We start from the raw sequence: 15,211 nt of genomic DNA, 5'->3' as shown, positions 1-15,211 counted from the left end.
GGAATGCCCTGTGCTCCTCTGTGCTCTGCTTAAATGTTACCTCCTTAAGTGGTTTCAGTGTACTGTCAGAAAAGTAATCAACTAGTGATTAGTGATTATTTAATATCTGTCTCCCCACCAGAATGTCAACCATGAGAGCAGGAACTGTGTAGTTCCACTCCTGTGGTCACACACAACACAGCGCCTGGGACATGGGAGGTGCTGTATTGATGGATGGATGGATGGATGGATGGATGGGTAGACGGGTGGATGCATGGGTGGGTGGATGGATGGCTTATTTTTCATTTCTCACTCTCCCCATGTTCTTAGATGTCCTATATGATCTGTTGCATTTGCTTATTTGACGTTTTTTGAGCACCAACCACGTGCCAGGCACTGGGGGCAGGGGCCAGAGGCATATGATGAATCAGATGGGGTCCCCAATCTTAGGCCTCACAGTCTAGCAGGGAGAGCAGACACACACCTCTGCGTCTCCTGGAGAAGATTAAAAACATGTGGCAAAGCAGTGCTGTCTATATATTTGTACTTGTACATGTGTGTCAACATCCAGAAAATGTCTAAAGACAACTACCAAGTTGACACTTCTGAGAGGGAGGAAGCCAGCATTTGGAGGAGGGGAGATGTTTGTTGGTGTTGATCTAAATTTTTTGAAGAAGATTCTTGTATCAATTATATAATTAAAAATAGGACTTCCCTCACTGTGCAGTGGTTAAGAATCCGCCCGCCAATGCAGGGGACATGGGTTCAAGCCCTGGTCCAGGAAGATCCCACATGCCGCGGAGCAACTAAGCCCGTGCACCACAACTACTGAGCCTGCGCTCTAGAGCCCACGAGCCACAACTACTGCAGCCTGCGCGCCTAGAGCCCGTGCTCTGCAACAAAGAGAAGCCACTGCAATGAGAAGCCCACGCACCGCAACAAAGAGTAGCCCCTGCTCGCCGCACCTAGAGGAAGCCCGCACACAGCAACAAAGACCCAACACAGCCAAAAATAAATAAATTTAAATAAATAAATAAATAAATACTATAGGGACTTCCCTGGCGGTCCAGTGGTTAGGACTGTGCGCTTTCACTGACGGGGCCCGGGTTCAGTCCCTGGTTGGCGGGGCCCGGGTCCAAAATAAATAAATAAATTAAATAATAATGACATAAACACTAAAGAAAACTAAGTGCTGGGAAAGAGACCCAGGTGCAGAAGGAAGAAGCCACGAGCTGTAAGAGGGGCTTCCTGGAGCAGGCGGCATTTGAGCTGGGCTGGAAATGAGTGGGGAGGAGGCTGCAGCAGGCGCCTCCAGATAAGACAACAGCGTGAATGAGACCAGACAGAAGGGATGAGAGGCCCAGGCCCTTCCCAGCTGGCCAGGCCTTAGTCAGTCACCACACCTGCTCCCGGAGCTCTGGCCTGTGGAGTCAGAAGTTGGTGGCTGCCCCAGCTGGCCTGTAGGCTCGACCTCCCTGCAGTCCGTGGGCATCCCCAGGCTTTGCAGCTGCCTGCTCCACAATCACTTGGTTGGACCAGCAGGCAGAGGAGCCACTCCCACTTCTTGCCACCCATTTCTGCATTTGGACAGATGGCACCCTCCCTCCTGGTGTCCCTGGCCTGAAAAACCCCAGACTGGGGCTCAGGGGACCGGGCTTACAGTATGGGGCAAGGGGCTTCCCTGGTGGTGCAGTGGTTGAGAATCCTCCTGCCAGTGCAGGGGATACGGGTTTGATCCTTGGTCCGGGAAGATCCCACATGCCTCAGAGCAACTAAGCCCGTGCGCCACAACTACTGAGCCTGTGCTCTAGAGCCCGTGAGCCACAACTACTGAAGCCTGCACGCCTAGAGCCTGTGCTCTGCATCAAGAGAAGCCACCGCGATGAGAAGCCTGCACACTGCAACAAAGAGTAGCCCCCGCTCACCGCAACTAAAGCCCGCGTGCAGCAACGAAGACCCAACACAGCCAAAAATAAATAAATAAATGTATATATAAAAAAAAAAAGAACATGGGGCAAATCACATTACATCTTTGGAGCCTCATTTCCAGAAGAAAGTGTTCTTAACTTGGGGTGTGTGAGCCCCTTGAAAATGTCCTCAAAATGTTGAGTTCATGTGTATCTTTCTGAGAAGCGGGTCCACAGCCTTCGAAAGATTCTCAAAGGACTCTCAACCCCCTAAATGGGAACCCTGGGACCAGGGTTTGGATGCTCTGGGACCCCATCTAGGTTCCAAGGACAGGGCTGGTTTGTGGGAAGGGAAATTGTTAGTTTTGCCTCCTCAGTGGGCACCTGTGTGCTGACCGTCCCCTGGCTTTTCCAGACCACGTGACCAGAGAGAAGCTGGAGCGAATCCTGTCCCTGATCCAAGGTTCCCATCAGAAGGCTCTGGTGATGTAAGTGAGGCCCGACCCACACCTCCCTGAAAGGGGACCCTCAAGGAAGTGCTGGAAGGGCAAGAAGTTGCCCACAAGGCTCCCTGTAGGCTCCGCCTACTCTGGGGCAAATTCCAAAACCAGACACAAGCACCCATTCCTTTCACAGCCTGCAGAAGTGTTTCTTTGTGCTGGGTCTTGGGCCAGCCCCTGGGGAGACCAAGGGGAACAAGAGATCCCAGCTGGCGTCCTAGGGATTATATGAGCTAAGGGAGAGGAGAGCTAGGGGTCCGCACCATCACGGCACAGAACCAGGGGGCGGAAGTGGTCAACACAGGTATGACCGTTGAAGCCAAGGAGAGTGTGAGAGGGGGTCAGAGCCTGCAGTTAGGGATTGGAGGGGACAGAACAAGGCTGCTGCAAAGGTGGCTAGAGGGGCAGGGAAGGTGGAAAGCGAATGAAGAGCTTCAGGAAAGGCGTGAATAGGGCAGGGCCAGGGGTAGGCAGTCAGCTGCCCACTCTGGTCCCTCCTGATCCCCAGGTACTCCAACGTTGACCTACAGACCCAGGAGGCCTATGAGATGGCCGTGAGCGGCGTGCTCCGGCCCATGAACAAGTCCCCGATGCTGGTAACTGGCATCCGATGCCTCCAGTTTGCGCCTCCAGAATTCCTCTTAGGTAAGTTGCTCCAGGAAGTTGGGAGCAGTGCCATCGGGCTCCTGGGTTTGGGGAGTCACTGTGGAAGGCCCTTGCAGAGGCCAGCACATGTGAGCCCTAAGCTCCGCTGGCCAAGGCACCGGGGGCCGACTTCCTTCCTAGCCTAATGCTGGAGTTGGCTGATCACACAGCACACAGAACAAATGATGTCCTATCTCCTGCCAAGTCCCCCTTTGAAGCCAGACCTTAACAAGCAGAGATTATATTTAGTGGCTCGTTTCCAGAGCCGCCCAGTGTTTCAAGTCATTGTGCGGCATCAGACACACCACTCTCCCCTCCCGGATCCCACCCAACTCAGCAACCTGACCACCACTTCTTTCTTTGTTTATCGTATTAACGAGGGCTCCTTGCTCCTTTTCTTTTCTTTTTTTTTTTAACAGCTTTATTGCAGTATAATTGCTTTACAATGGTGTGTTAGTTTCTGCTTTATAACAAAGTGAATCAGCTGTACATATACATATATCCCCATATCTCCTCCCTCTTGTGTCTCCCTCCAACCCTCCCTATCCCACCCCTGTAGGTGGTCACAAAGCACTGAGCTGATCTCTCTGTGCTATCTTGCTCCTTTTCTTGAGTGCTGACCAAGACTCTCCTGATGCTAAGTGCCTTATAGAAATTATCTCTTAGATTCCTCACAACCACTCATTTTACAGATGAGCAAACCAAGCCTTAGAGCAGCACTTTGCGAACTTTAACCTGCCCACAATCACCTGGGGTTCTTCTTTTTTTTTTTCCCCCCTGGCCATGCCACATGGCTTGCGGGATCTTACTTCCCTGACCAGGGATTGAACCCAGGCCCCGGCAGTAAAAGCGCTGAGTCCTAACTGGTGGACCGCCAGAGAATTCCCAACCTGGGATTCTTCTTAAAAGGCAAATTCTAGGAATTCCCTGGTGGTCCAGTGGTTAGGGCTCGGCACTTTCACTGCAGGGAGGCATGGGTTCAATCCCTGGTTGTGGAATTAAGATCCTACAAGCTGCGAGACCAAAAAAAAAGGCAAATTATGACTCAGCAGGTCTGGGTGGGGCCTGAGACTCTGCATGTCTAACAAACTTTCAGGACCGACCCTGGGCTACACTTTGAAGAACAAAGCCCTAGAGAAGTAAGTTGTCTTGCTAAGGTTATTACATAGCCAGGAGGTCTCAAGGGGTGTGGATCTAGATCAGTGGACACCGGAGGCTGTGCTTCTGACCACCACCTCTGTTGTGTATCCCTGGCAGAGGTGCAGTGCATGCATGAGACGCAGAAGCAGCTGCGAAGGCTGGTGCACGAAATCGGCCTGGAACTGAAGAGCACCGCTGTTTGCACCCAGGTGCGGCGTACACGTGATGGTTTCTTCACCCTGGACGATGCCCTCCTAAGGACCCAATGGGACCTACCCAGCATCCAGGATGCCATCCAGTCCGCAGCACCCCGAGTGGCAGCAGAGCTGGAGAAGAACTTGGGGCCGGGGCTGGGCACCCAGTAGCCCCTCAGTCCAGGCTGGCCCTGGGACTCCGAGGGGCCAAGCTCTGCCTTGGGGCTGGAGAGCCATGCGGGACATTGAAGGGCCAGGCTGCTGGTGGATCAGTGGGTGTATAAAGATAAGAATTGTTCATGAGCCAGAACTGATGACTGTGCAGAACGTGGCGGAGGGGGCGGGAGCTTTTTAACATGTGACAGAAAACCAACAGGGACTTTCCTGGTGGTCCAGTGGTTAGGACTTGGTGCTTTCGCTGCCAGGACCCTGGGTTCAATCCCTGGTCAGGGAACTAAGATCCTGCAAGCTGCATGGCACGGCCAAAAGAAAAAAAAAGATCAACAGACTTGGCCTAGTTAAAAAGAAAAAAACTTCTGTACAGTGGAAAAGATGCTGAACGAATGACAGACTGATAAAAATATTTGTTATATATTTAAGAACTAATATCTATAATATATAAAGAGCTCTTATAAAACAATAAGAAAAAGATGACAAGAAAATGGGTCAAATGACATGAATTGTGTGTTTATACAGCAAAAGAAATCCAAATGGCCAGTAAACCTGAAATGATGCTCAACCTCTCTAATAATGAAAGACATTCAGATGAAAATGAGATGACTTTTCCTTGCCTTTCAAATAAATTAAGAAAAGATAACACCCAGTATTGGGGAGGATGTGAGAAGATGGGCAATCTGTACTGTTGGTAGGAATATACAACTGTGTAACCTTTTAGGAGTAATTTGGTAGTATGTATCAACATTTGAAATATTCCTGCCCCGGGGAATTCCCTGGTGGTCCAGTGGTTAGAATTCAGCACTTTCACTGCCATGGCCCGGGTTCAATCCCTGGTCAGGGAACTAAGATCCCACAAGCCTCACAGCGTGGCCAAAATACAATAGAGTAAAATAAAATAAAATACTCCTGCCCTAACCAACAAGGACCTACTGTATAGCACAGGCAACTATACTCAATATTTTTAATAACCTATAAGGGAAAATAATACAAAAAATATATATATATAACAATCACCTTGCTGTACACCTGAAACTAACACCACATTGTAAATCAACTATACTTTAATAAACCAACAAACAAATCCTCCTGCCCTATAACTTAGCGGGTACAGTTTCAGGAATCTCTTCTGCAGTAAGTTGCAGAATGTTTTAGGTACATAGGTGTTCATGGCTGCACTGTAATAGTAGCCAACAGGAAATGTAGGGACTTCCCTGGTGGTCCAGTGGCTAAGACTCCATGCTCCCAGTGCAGGGGGCCCAGATTTGATCCGTGGTCAGGGAACTAGATACCACATGCCACAACTAAGAGTTTGCGTGCCACAGCTAAAAAGATCCGGCACGTGGCAATGAAGATCCCGAGTGCTGCAACTAAGATCCGGTGTAGCCAAACAAATATATATTTTTAAAACAGGATATGTGGGCTTCCCTGGTGGCGCAGTGGTTGAGAGTCCGCCTGCCGATGCAGGGGACACGGGTTCGTGCCCTGGGCTGGGAGAATCCCACATGCCGCAGAGCGGCTGGGCCCGTGAGCCATGGCCGCTGAGCCTGCGCGTCCGGAGCCTGTGCTCCGCAACGGGAGAGGCCACAACAGTGAGAGGCCCACGTACAGCAGAAAACCCCCAAACAAACAGGAAATGTGATTACCATCCATCAGTAAGGCACTGGTTAAGTAAATATGGCATGTGCAGGGTCAAAAGTCCCTATTCTTGGGACTTCCCTGATGGTCCAGTGGTAAAGAATCTACCTTCCAACGCAGGGGACGCGGGTTCGAACCCTGGTCGGGGAACTAAGATTCCCACATGCTGCGGGGCCACTAAGCCAGCGTGCCACAGCTAGGGAGCCTGCGTGCCACAAACTACAGGGCCCACACGCTCTGGAGCCCGTGCACCACAACTAGAGAGAAACCAGAGAAGACTGTGCACCGTAATGAAAAGATCTCCCATCCCTCAACAAAGATCTCGTGTGCCACAACTAAGACCTGACGCAGCGCCCCGCCCCCAGAAAAGGAAAATAAATATTTTTTATAAAGTATCATTCTCGGGCTTCCCTAGTGGCACAGTGGCTGAGAGTCCGCCTGCCGATGCAGGGGACACGGGTTTGTGCCCCGGTCCGGGAAGATCCCACATGCCGTGGAGTGGCTGGGCCCGTGAGCCATGGCCGCTGAGCCTGTGCGTCCGGAGCCTGTGCTCCGCAACGGGAGAGGCCACAACAGTGAGAGGCCCGCGTACCGCAAAAAAAAAAAAAAGTATCATTCTCTTGGTTTTGGACACCTTGGCTTCATGTGTCTTTTTTTTTGGCTGCATGGCACGCGGGATCCTACTTCCCTGACCAGGGATCGAACCTGCACTTCCTACAGTGGGAGCGCGGAGTCTTAACCACTGGACTGCCAAGGAAATTCCTTGGCATGATTGTCTTTTAACCTCTTTCCATGTGGGTATTTCCCACTCAGAACACTTGGGCTAGATGGAGCGAGTTAGCCTCTGGCCAGGGCTCTGATTTGTGCCCTGAAGGGGAGCACTGCATGTCTCTTGTCCCTGCTGTCCCCCTGGGAGAGGGGGCCCAGCCACTGAGGCTCCCTCACCTTCACTCGGGCAGCCCGCAGCTTGGAGAAGTGCCGAGCTGATGAGGCCTCAAAAGCTCAGCCCCCTCATGCGGAACAGAACAATGATTTCACCCACCTCATGAGGATGTTGTGAGGACAAATGAAGTCATGGGCAGGTGCTTGTCCTGTAAGAACTGCTCTCTATGTCTGAGCTGTACCCTTGCTGTGGCTACTTTCTCCTGAATGGTGCCACCCAAGAGGGTGGTCACAGGGTTAGAGGCCTTCTATCACCTCTTGTTTCTCTGGCATAAAAATGAGTTGGGAGCTGGGTCAGTACTGCCTCAGCTAGATGATCAAGGTCAACAACAACAACGATAAGTCATGCTGCAAGTATGTACTCTTGATAGGATGTGATGAAAATGGCCCTTCACCTCTAGTCTTCCTCCCAACACCCCATAACCACAATATAATCCTGAGAAGTACATCAGACAAATGCCCGTAGTGGGGCCTCCTACAAAATACCTGAGCCGTCCTCAGAACTGTCAAGGTCATCAGAAGCAGTGAAGTCTCAGAAACCACCATAGTCAAGCGGAGCCTGAAGAGACTTGACAACTGAATGTACTATGGGATCCTAGAACGGAAAAGAAGGACTATAGGTAAAAACAAAGGAAATCGAAATAATCTCTGGACACTAGTTAAGAATATGTCAGTCTTGGTTCATTAATTGTAACAAATGTATCACACTAATCTGTTAATAATACGATAATATGGGAAACTTGGTGCTGAGTATGTGAGAATTCTCTGTACTGTCATCTCAACTTTTCTGCAAACTACTCTAAAAAGACAGTCTACTGGGGAAAAGAAAAAAGATCACCTGGAGAGATCTTTGAGAATCCAGTTTCTAGTCCCAACCCTCAGATTCTCACTCAGTAAGTCTGGAGTGGGGCCCAGAAATCTGCATTTCAGCAAGTCCCCAAGGAATCTGATACCAGGGCTTTAAAAAACTGGGCCCTCCAGAGGCCAGTTAGGTGTTGTCATTCCCTTCGGGTCTTGTTTGTTTGTTTGTTTAAGATTTAATTTTTTAAAAATTTATTCTTGGCTGCATTTGGGTCTTCATTGCTGCATGTGGCCTTTCTCTAGCTGCAGTGAGCGGGGTCTACTCTTCATTGTGGAACGTGGGCTTCTCATTGCAATGGCTTCTCGTTGCGGAGCATGGGCTCTAGGCGCGTGGGCCTCAGTAGTTGTGGCACGCTGGCTCAGTAGTTATGGCTCTCAGGGTCTAGAGCACAGGCTCAGTAGTTGTGGCACACGGGCTTAGTTGCTCCACGGCATGTGGGATCTCACAGCTCTGGAGGCTAGAAGTCTGAGGCTGTGAGAGAGAATCTGTTCCATGCCTCTCCTAGCTTCTCTGGTGCTTTGCTGGCAGTCTTTGGCATTCCTTGGCTTATAGAAGCATCACCCCAATCTCTGCATTCCTGTTCACATGGCATTCTCCCTGTGTGCATGCCTGTGTCCAAATTTCCCTCTTTTATAAGGACACGAGTCAGATTGGGGACCCACCCTGTTCAATATTACTTCATCTTGACTAATTATAACTGCAGTGACCATAAATAGATCCAAATAAGGTCACATTCCGCGGTACTAGGGATTAAGACTGACATGAGAATTTGTCAGGGACATGGCTCAACCCATAACAGGTGGTTAAACATTCATCCGGGCTGCCCAGTGCTCCTCGGCGCACTACTGTCCTGTAACCGGAAAACTCCCCCAAGTTCAGGGCGGGCCCCTTCCTCCCCTCCACTACCTCTGCTACGACCGCAGCGTTGGCCCCTCCACACCTGCTGCAGGTTGACTGGGGCACGTGTGATGCTGTGGTTGATAAACGCTCCCATAGGAACACCTCCGTGGGAGCGTTAGGGGCCAGGGCTGCTCACAGCTTTCTGCACTGCCAGCCCGTGGAAGCGGGGAGGGTGTAGGACCCCAGAGGGTCTAGAGGGTGGCTACCCGGGTCAAGGAATCTAGCTGTCCCCTCCAGGTCCTCTGCAAGGAGCTCCTCTTCCATTGTCCAAATAAGAATTTAAACTTTTTATTTGATTGCACTGTATGTAAGAAGTATATCTGAATTTCATTCTGCAATCTACAAAGTTTGGGCTGGTCTTCGATTATAAAGCTAAATTTCAGGAGTCCATTGAGAGATGGGCTTTGTCTAGTTCACTCACCTGAGCCCTGCCATGGGTTTCTAGGACAGGATGGGTCTTAGGGTTCTTCAGAGAAACAGAACCAGTAGGATGTGTATGACATAGATTTATTTTAAGGAATTGGTTCATGTGATTGTAGAGATTGGCAGGTCCAAGATCTGCCAATTTTGGGTAGAGAAATCTGCTGGGTAGGGCAGCTGGCTGAAGACCCAGGGAAGAGGTGATGCTGCAGCTCGAGTCCCAGGACAGTCTTTTTTAAAAATAAATAAATAAATTTATTATTGGTTGCGTTGGGTCTTCGTTGCTGCACGCGGGCTTTCTGTAGTTGCGGCGAGCGGGGGCTACTCTTCGTTGCGGTGCACGGGCTTCTCGTTGCAGTGGCTTCTCTTGTTGCGGAGCATGGGCTCTAGGCACATGGGCTTCAGTAGTTGTGGTGCGCGGGCTCAGTAGTTGTGGCTCACGAGCTCTAGAGTGCAGCCTTGGTAGTTGTGGCGCACAGGCTTAGTTGCTCCGCAGCATGTGGGATCTTCCCAGACCAGGGCTCGAACCCGTATCCCCTGCATTGGCAGGCGGATTCTTAACCACTGCACCATGAGGGAAGTCCCTCAGGACAGTCTTGAGACAGGATTTCCTCTTCCTCCCTGGACCTCTGGGTTTTTTCCTCTGAAGGCCTTCAACTGCTTGATGAGGCCCACCCCCACCGTGGAGGGTAATCTGGTAAATCTACTGATTTAAATGCTAATCTCATCTTGAAAATACCTTCACAGCAACATCTAGACTGGTGTTTGACCCAATATCTGAGTGACTACTGTGGCTTAGCCAACTTGACACATAAACTTAGTCCCCACAGGATGTATCTCTCTTTTTCATTTAGGAACATGACACCTGCTCCCCATGCTAATTGAAATGGTCCAAGGGGTGCTGTGGGATTGACCAGTGGGTTTGAATCCCAGCCCTTCCGTTTCCTCAGGATGCGAACTGGACAAGTGACTTCATGTTGGACACTTCTTACTTGAGTCTTAGTTTCCTCACCTGTCAGATGGAAGTGGTGACCAATAGAGCCTGTCTCATACAGGCACCAGACAAGCCCAAGGTCACAGGGCAAAGGCTTACAGAGAGCTAGCCCTGTGCCAGGCCCTGAGCTAAGAGTGGTTAACATACCTGATCTCATTTAATCCTCAAATGGGCCTAGAGTTCAGGCACTATGACTATCCCTGTCAGGAAACTGAGGCATGAAGAGGGCAAATGACAAGCCAAAGGACACCTAACAAGGGAGTCCGGAGCCAGGGTTCACATCTATGCCGTCCAGAGTCAGCATTCCTAACCACTACACCATCCTGCCTCTCTGCCTCAGCTATTGCTGCTTTTGTGGTGGTGGTTTACGAACCTAGTCCTGGACCTGGCACATAGTAGGTGCTTAGTAAATATTTGTTTAAGGAACCGAATACCTATTGTGATATTGGGATGTAATAAGAAATATATTTTTTAGTCTTTGTCCCCAGCTCCCAGCCAGAGCTCCTAAAATCCTTGTAATTTCCTAAGTGATAAAGGTAAAAAGCATCTTTTTTTGTATATTTTGTCCCCAGTTCCTGAAAGAGCTCCAGAAGGGGAAAGGAGCGTCTTTTGTTATTCATAACAAGCCCCTTTCAACCACACCTGCCTACTTAAATAGAAGCTCCATAAAAAACCTAAAGGATGGGGTTTGGAGAGCTTCTGGGTTAGCAGACACATCTAGGTGCTGGGAGGGTGGTACACCCAGAGAGGGCGTGGAAGCCCAGCACCCCTTCCCATATCCCTTGTCCTCTGCACCTTCACCATTTGGCTGTTCTTGAGTTGTATCCTTTATAATAAGCTGGCGAACATAAGTAAGTGTTTCTCTGAGTTCTGTGTGCTATTCAAGCAAATTATCAAACTTGAGGAGGGGGTCATGAGAACTCCCGATTTATAGCCAGTCTGTCAGCAATGTGCCAGGTGACAACCTGTGACTTGTGATCGGTGTCCGAAATGGAGGCAGTCTTGTGGGACTGAGCCCTTGACCTGCATGGTGTGTGTGAATTCCAGGCAGTTAGTGTCAGAACTGAGTTAAATCGTAGGTCACCCAGTCCTGTCCACCAAAAATTAGAGAATTGCTTGGTGTGGAAAACCCTACACATTTGGTGTCAGAAGTACTCTGTACAGAAAGGAAACAGGAGTTTTTCTTTTTACTTGTATATGTGTTCAGTATGTACATGTTGAATGAATAAATAACCCACGTGGTTAATTTTTTAACAAAGTGGAATTACAATATACACAGTTATCACAACTGGCTTCTTTCATTTAACAGTAGAGTGTGGCCCTTTCTTCCTGTCTGTCCATCAGGTATGAGTGTTCTTTCCTCCAGACCCCCTGGGGGTGCCCAGAGACACAGGCTGTCTCAGAGGAAGGGCCTGACCTCTGCCCCTCCTTGAGCTGTTCCTTCCCATTGTGCAAATTGTGCCTCCAGGATGGGGTGGCTTTCCCAAAGGCCTGAGTTTCAGCCAGTTTATTCAACATTTACTCAACAAATATTGACTTAGTGCCTACTATTTGCCAGATCCCGGTGTAGGCATCAGGAGTACATCAGTAAACAAGACAGCCCAAATACCAAGTGGGGAAAGGGAAGTTGGCAATGTTAACTAGGGCTGCCTGAGAAACAGTCATTTGAATAAAGAGCTGAAGGAGGTGAAGCACTGAGCCAGGAAATTATCTGGAGGTAGAAGACTTTGAAGCCAAGGGAACAGCCAGTGCAGTTCAAAAGGTGTCTGATGTATTAGGGGACAATAATGGCCCACGTGGAGATGTGGTGTCCACTGATACACTTGACTGCCTGTCAGTGAGAATCATCATGAGGCCTTCACACCTGAGGTGAGTGTCCCACATTCTCAGAAACTGTGGCCTTGGATCCTTTGTATCAGAATCGCCCTGAGTCAGCAACCACTGTGTGGCCAGGACCCTGGACAGAAGATCTGAACCTCGGTTTCATTGTCTATGTGTTTTTTTGTTTTTTTAAATTAATTTATTTTTTATTTATTTATTTTTGGCTGTGTTGGGTCTTCGTTGCTGTGCGCAGACTTTCTCTAGTTGCAGCAAGTGGGGGCTACTCTTCGTTGCAGTGCACAGCCTTCTCATTGTGGTGGCTTCTCTTGTTGCAGAGCACGGGCTCTAGGCACGTGGGCTTCAGTAGTTGTGGCATGTGGGCTCAGTAGTTATGGCTTGTGGGCTCTAGAGTGCAGGCTCAGTAGTTGTGGCACACGGGCTTAGTTACTCTGCAGCATGTGGGCTCTTCCTGGACCAGGGGTCAAACCCATGTCCCCTGCATTGGCAGGCAGATTCTTAACCACTGCGCCACTAGGGAAGTCCTACGTGTTTTATCTAACCTCACAGGGTTAAGAGCTGGCACGACCAGTGTTTGTTCCTTCCAAGGGACCCCAACTCTGAGGGCCTTTCCTCTGGCATTTACACCAGTGACTTCTACAGAAGGTAAGAAGTGGCTGGTCACACTGTTTTTCTTAAAGGCTGGACTGATGCCATCATTGTAAATTGTTTCCAGGGCCCAGGGCCCAGCCCAGGGCCTAGGCGGGTTTGGCGGTCAGCAGGCCAGGTGACCTGAAGGGACAATGATGATACTAATATTAATAATAGCAGCTATCGGGCTTCCCTGGTGGCGCAGTGGTTGGGAGTCCGCCTGCCGATGAAGGGGACGCGGGTTTGTGCCCCGGTCTGGGAGGATCCCACGTGCCGCGGAGCGGCTGGGCCCGTGAGCCATGGCCGCTGAGCCTGCGCGTCTGGAGCCTGTGCTCCGCAGCAGGAGAGGCCACAGCGGTGAGAGGCCTGCGTGCCACAAAAAAAAAATAATAAAAAATAATAATAGCAGCTATCACTTACCGAGGGCTTCTGATGTGTGGTCTCTGTGCTAAGATCTTTACATGCACTATCTCACCTAGTATGGAAGTTATGATGATTATCTCCACTTTATGGGTGAGAAAAGCTGCTAGGGAGGGAGGGACATCCTGTCTAGCAGAGCATCTGTGTCTCAGTAGGACCCTGCCTCCACACCCCCATTTCTGAGCAGGTAGTTGCTCAAGACGTCAGTTTAACCTGCATGCCTCCTGCATCTCTATATTGTATTCCACGCAAATGGAAATCAAAAGAAAGCCGAAGTAGCAATACTTATATCAGACAAAATAGACTTTAAAATAAAGACCGTTACAAGAGACAGAGAAGGACACCACATAATGATCAAGGGATCAAAAGAAGAAGATATAACAATTGTAAATAAACATGCATCCAACATACGAGCACCTCAATATGTAAGAAAAATATTAACAGACATAAAAGGAGAAATCAACAGTAACAGGATAATATTAGGGGAACTTAACACCCCACTTACATCAATGGACAGATCATTGAGACAGAAAATCAATAAGGAAACACAGGCCTTAAATAACACATTAGACCAAATAGACTTAATTGATATATATAGAGGAGTCCATCCAAAAGCAGCAGAATATACATTCTTTTCGAGTACACATGAAACATTCTCCAGGATAGATCACATGCTAGGCCACAAAACAAGCCTCAGCAAATTTAAGAAAATTGAAATCATATCAAGTACCTTTTCTGACCATACGGGCATGAGACTAGAAATAAACTATAAGAAAAAAACTGCAAAAAACACAAACACGTGGAGGCTAAACAATATTCTACTAAACAACCAATGGATCACTGAAGAAATCAAAGAGGAAATAAAAAAAAATACCTAGAGACAAATGAAAATAAAAACACAATGATCCAAAACCTATGGGACACAGGAAAAGTAGTCCTAAGAGGGAAGTTTATAGTGATACAAGCTTACCTCAGGAAACAAGAAAAATCTCAAATAAACAACCTAATCTTACACCTAGAGGAACTAGAGAAAGAAGAACAAGCAGAACACAAAGTTAGTAGGAGGAAAGAAATCATAAAGATCAGAGCAGAAATAAAAGAAATAGAGACTAAAAAAAAATAGAAAAGATCAATAAAACTAAAAGCTGGTTCTTTAAAAAAATAAACAAAATTGACCAACCTTTAGCCAGCCTCATCCAGAGCCCCTGCTCTTAATCTCTTTTTAACCATGACCTCCCTATCTTGACCTTGGCCCAATTTAGGCTCAACCAAACTCTACCCTTGGTGTGTCTTAATTTTCCTATTGAGACCTAGGAACCAGGGGAGGTATGCATGATTCAATCCCATCTAAGAGGTGTGGTCCTGTTAGATAGGAAGCATATGGAAATACATATTTTTGCAAGTAGAAAGTACAGGATATAATCAAGCAATAATTGGATCAGCTGGATCCAATTCAGTGGTGAGGAAACCTCGGTGGGGAAGAGGGTGTTTGCAAATCTTGATTAGTTGGAGATATTAGGTAACTGGACCCGGGATACATAGGCCATCCCACCACCCCATTCGGATTTCTTATTGGCAAAGAGATTATAAAAGAGGACTCAGTGTGGTCTATCATGATCTTGGGATTTCAGGGAGCAGAGGAACCCTGAGTCATGGCCAAGATATTCAGTCAATATGTAGCCCCAGTCTGCCAGGAAAACCACCCCAAATCCTTGTTTTCCTTGGTAGATGTCTTCAGCCCTAACAAGGAGAGTACTTAACAACAATTGTTAAATTGTACCAAGTGTATAAGCAACATGAGATTTGGAAATTGAGCTTTAAATTTTTTTTTTTTTTTGGCGGTACGCGGGCCTCTCACTGTTGTGGCCTCTCCTGTTGCGGAGCACAGGCTCCGGACGCGCAGGCTCAGTGGCCATGGCTCACGGGCCCAGCCACTCCACAGCATGTGCGATCCTCCCGGACCGGGGCACGAACCCGTGTCCCCTGCATTGACAGGCGGAGTGTCAACCACTGTGCCACCAGGGAAG

The 15,211-nt window shown here is 48.7% G+C and overlaps 1 protein-coding gene across 1 annotated transcript in view; it reads left to right on the top strand.

Moving 5' to 3' along the window:
* Positions 1-4,614, top strand: part of TRUB2 (TruB pseudouridine synthase family member 2) — a 9,827-nt gene extending 5,213 nt beyond the window's left edge. The window contains 3 exon segments of the mRNA XM_007471769.1: positions 2,302-2,374; positions 2,895-3,031; positions 4,289-4,614. Of these exon segments, the coding sequence (XP_007471831.1) occupies positions 2,302-2,374; positions 2,895-3,031; positions 4,289-4,614 (536 nt within the window).
* The last annotated feature ends 10,597 nt before the right edge of the window (positions 4,615-15,211 follow it).

The sequence above is a fragment of the Lipotes vexillifer genome, unplaced genomic scaffold (assembly GCF_000442215.2).
Source record: "Lipotes vexillifer unplaced genomic scaffold, Lipotes_vexillifer_v1.1 scaffold98, whole genome shotgun sequence".
NCBI classification, from domain to species: Eukaryota; Metazoa; Chordata; class Mammalia; order Artiodactyla; family Lipotidae; genus Lipotes; species Lipotes vexillifer.
This window is presented reverse-complemented; position numbering and strand designations above follow the sequence as displayed.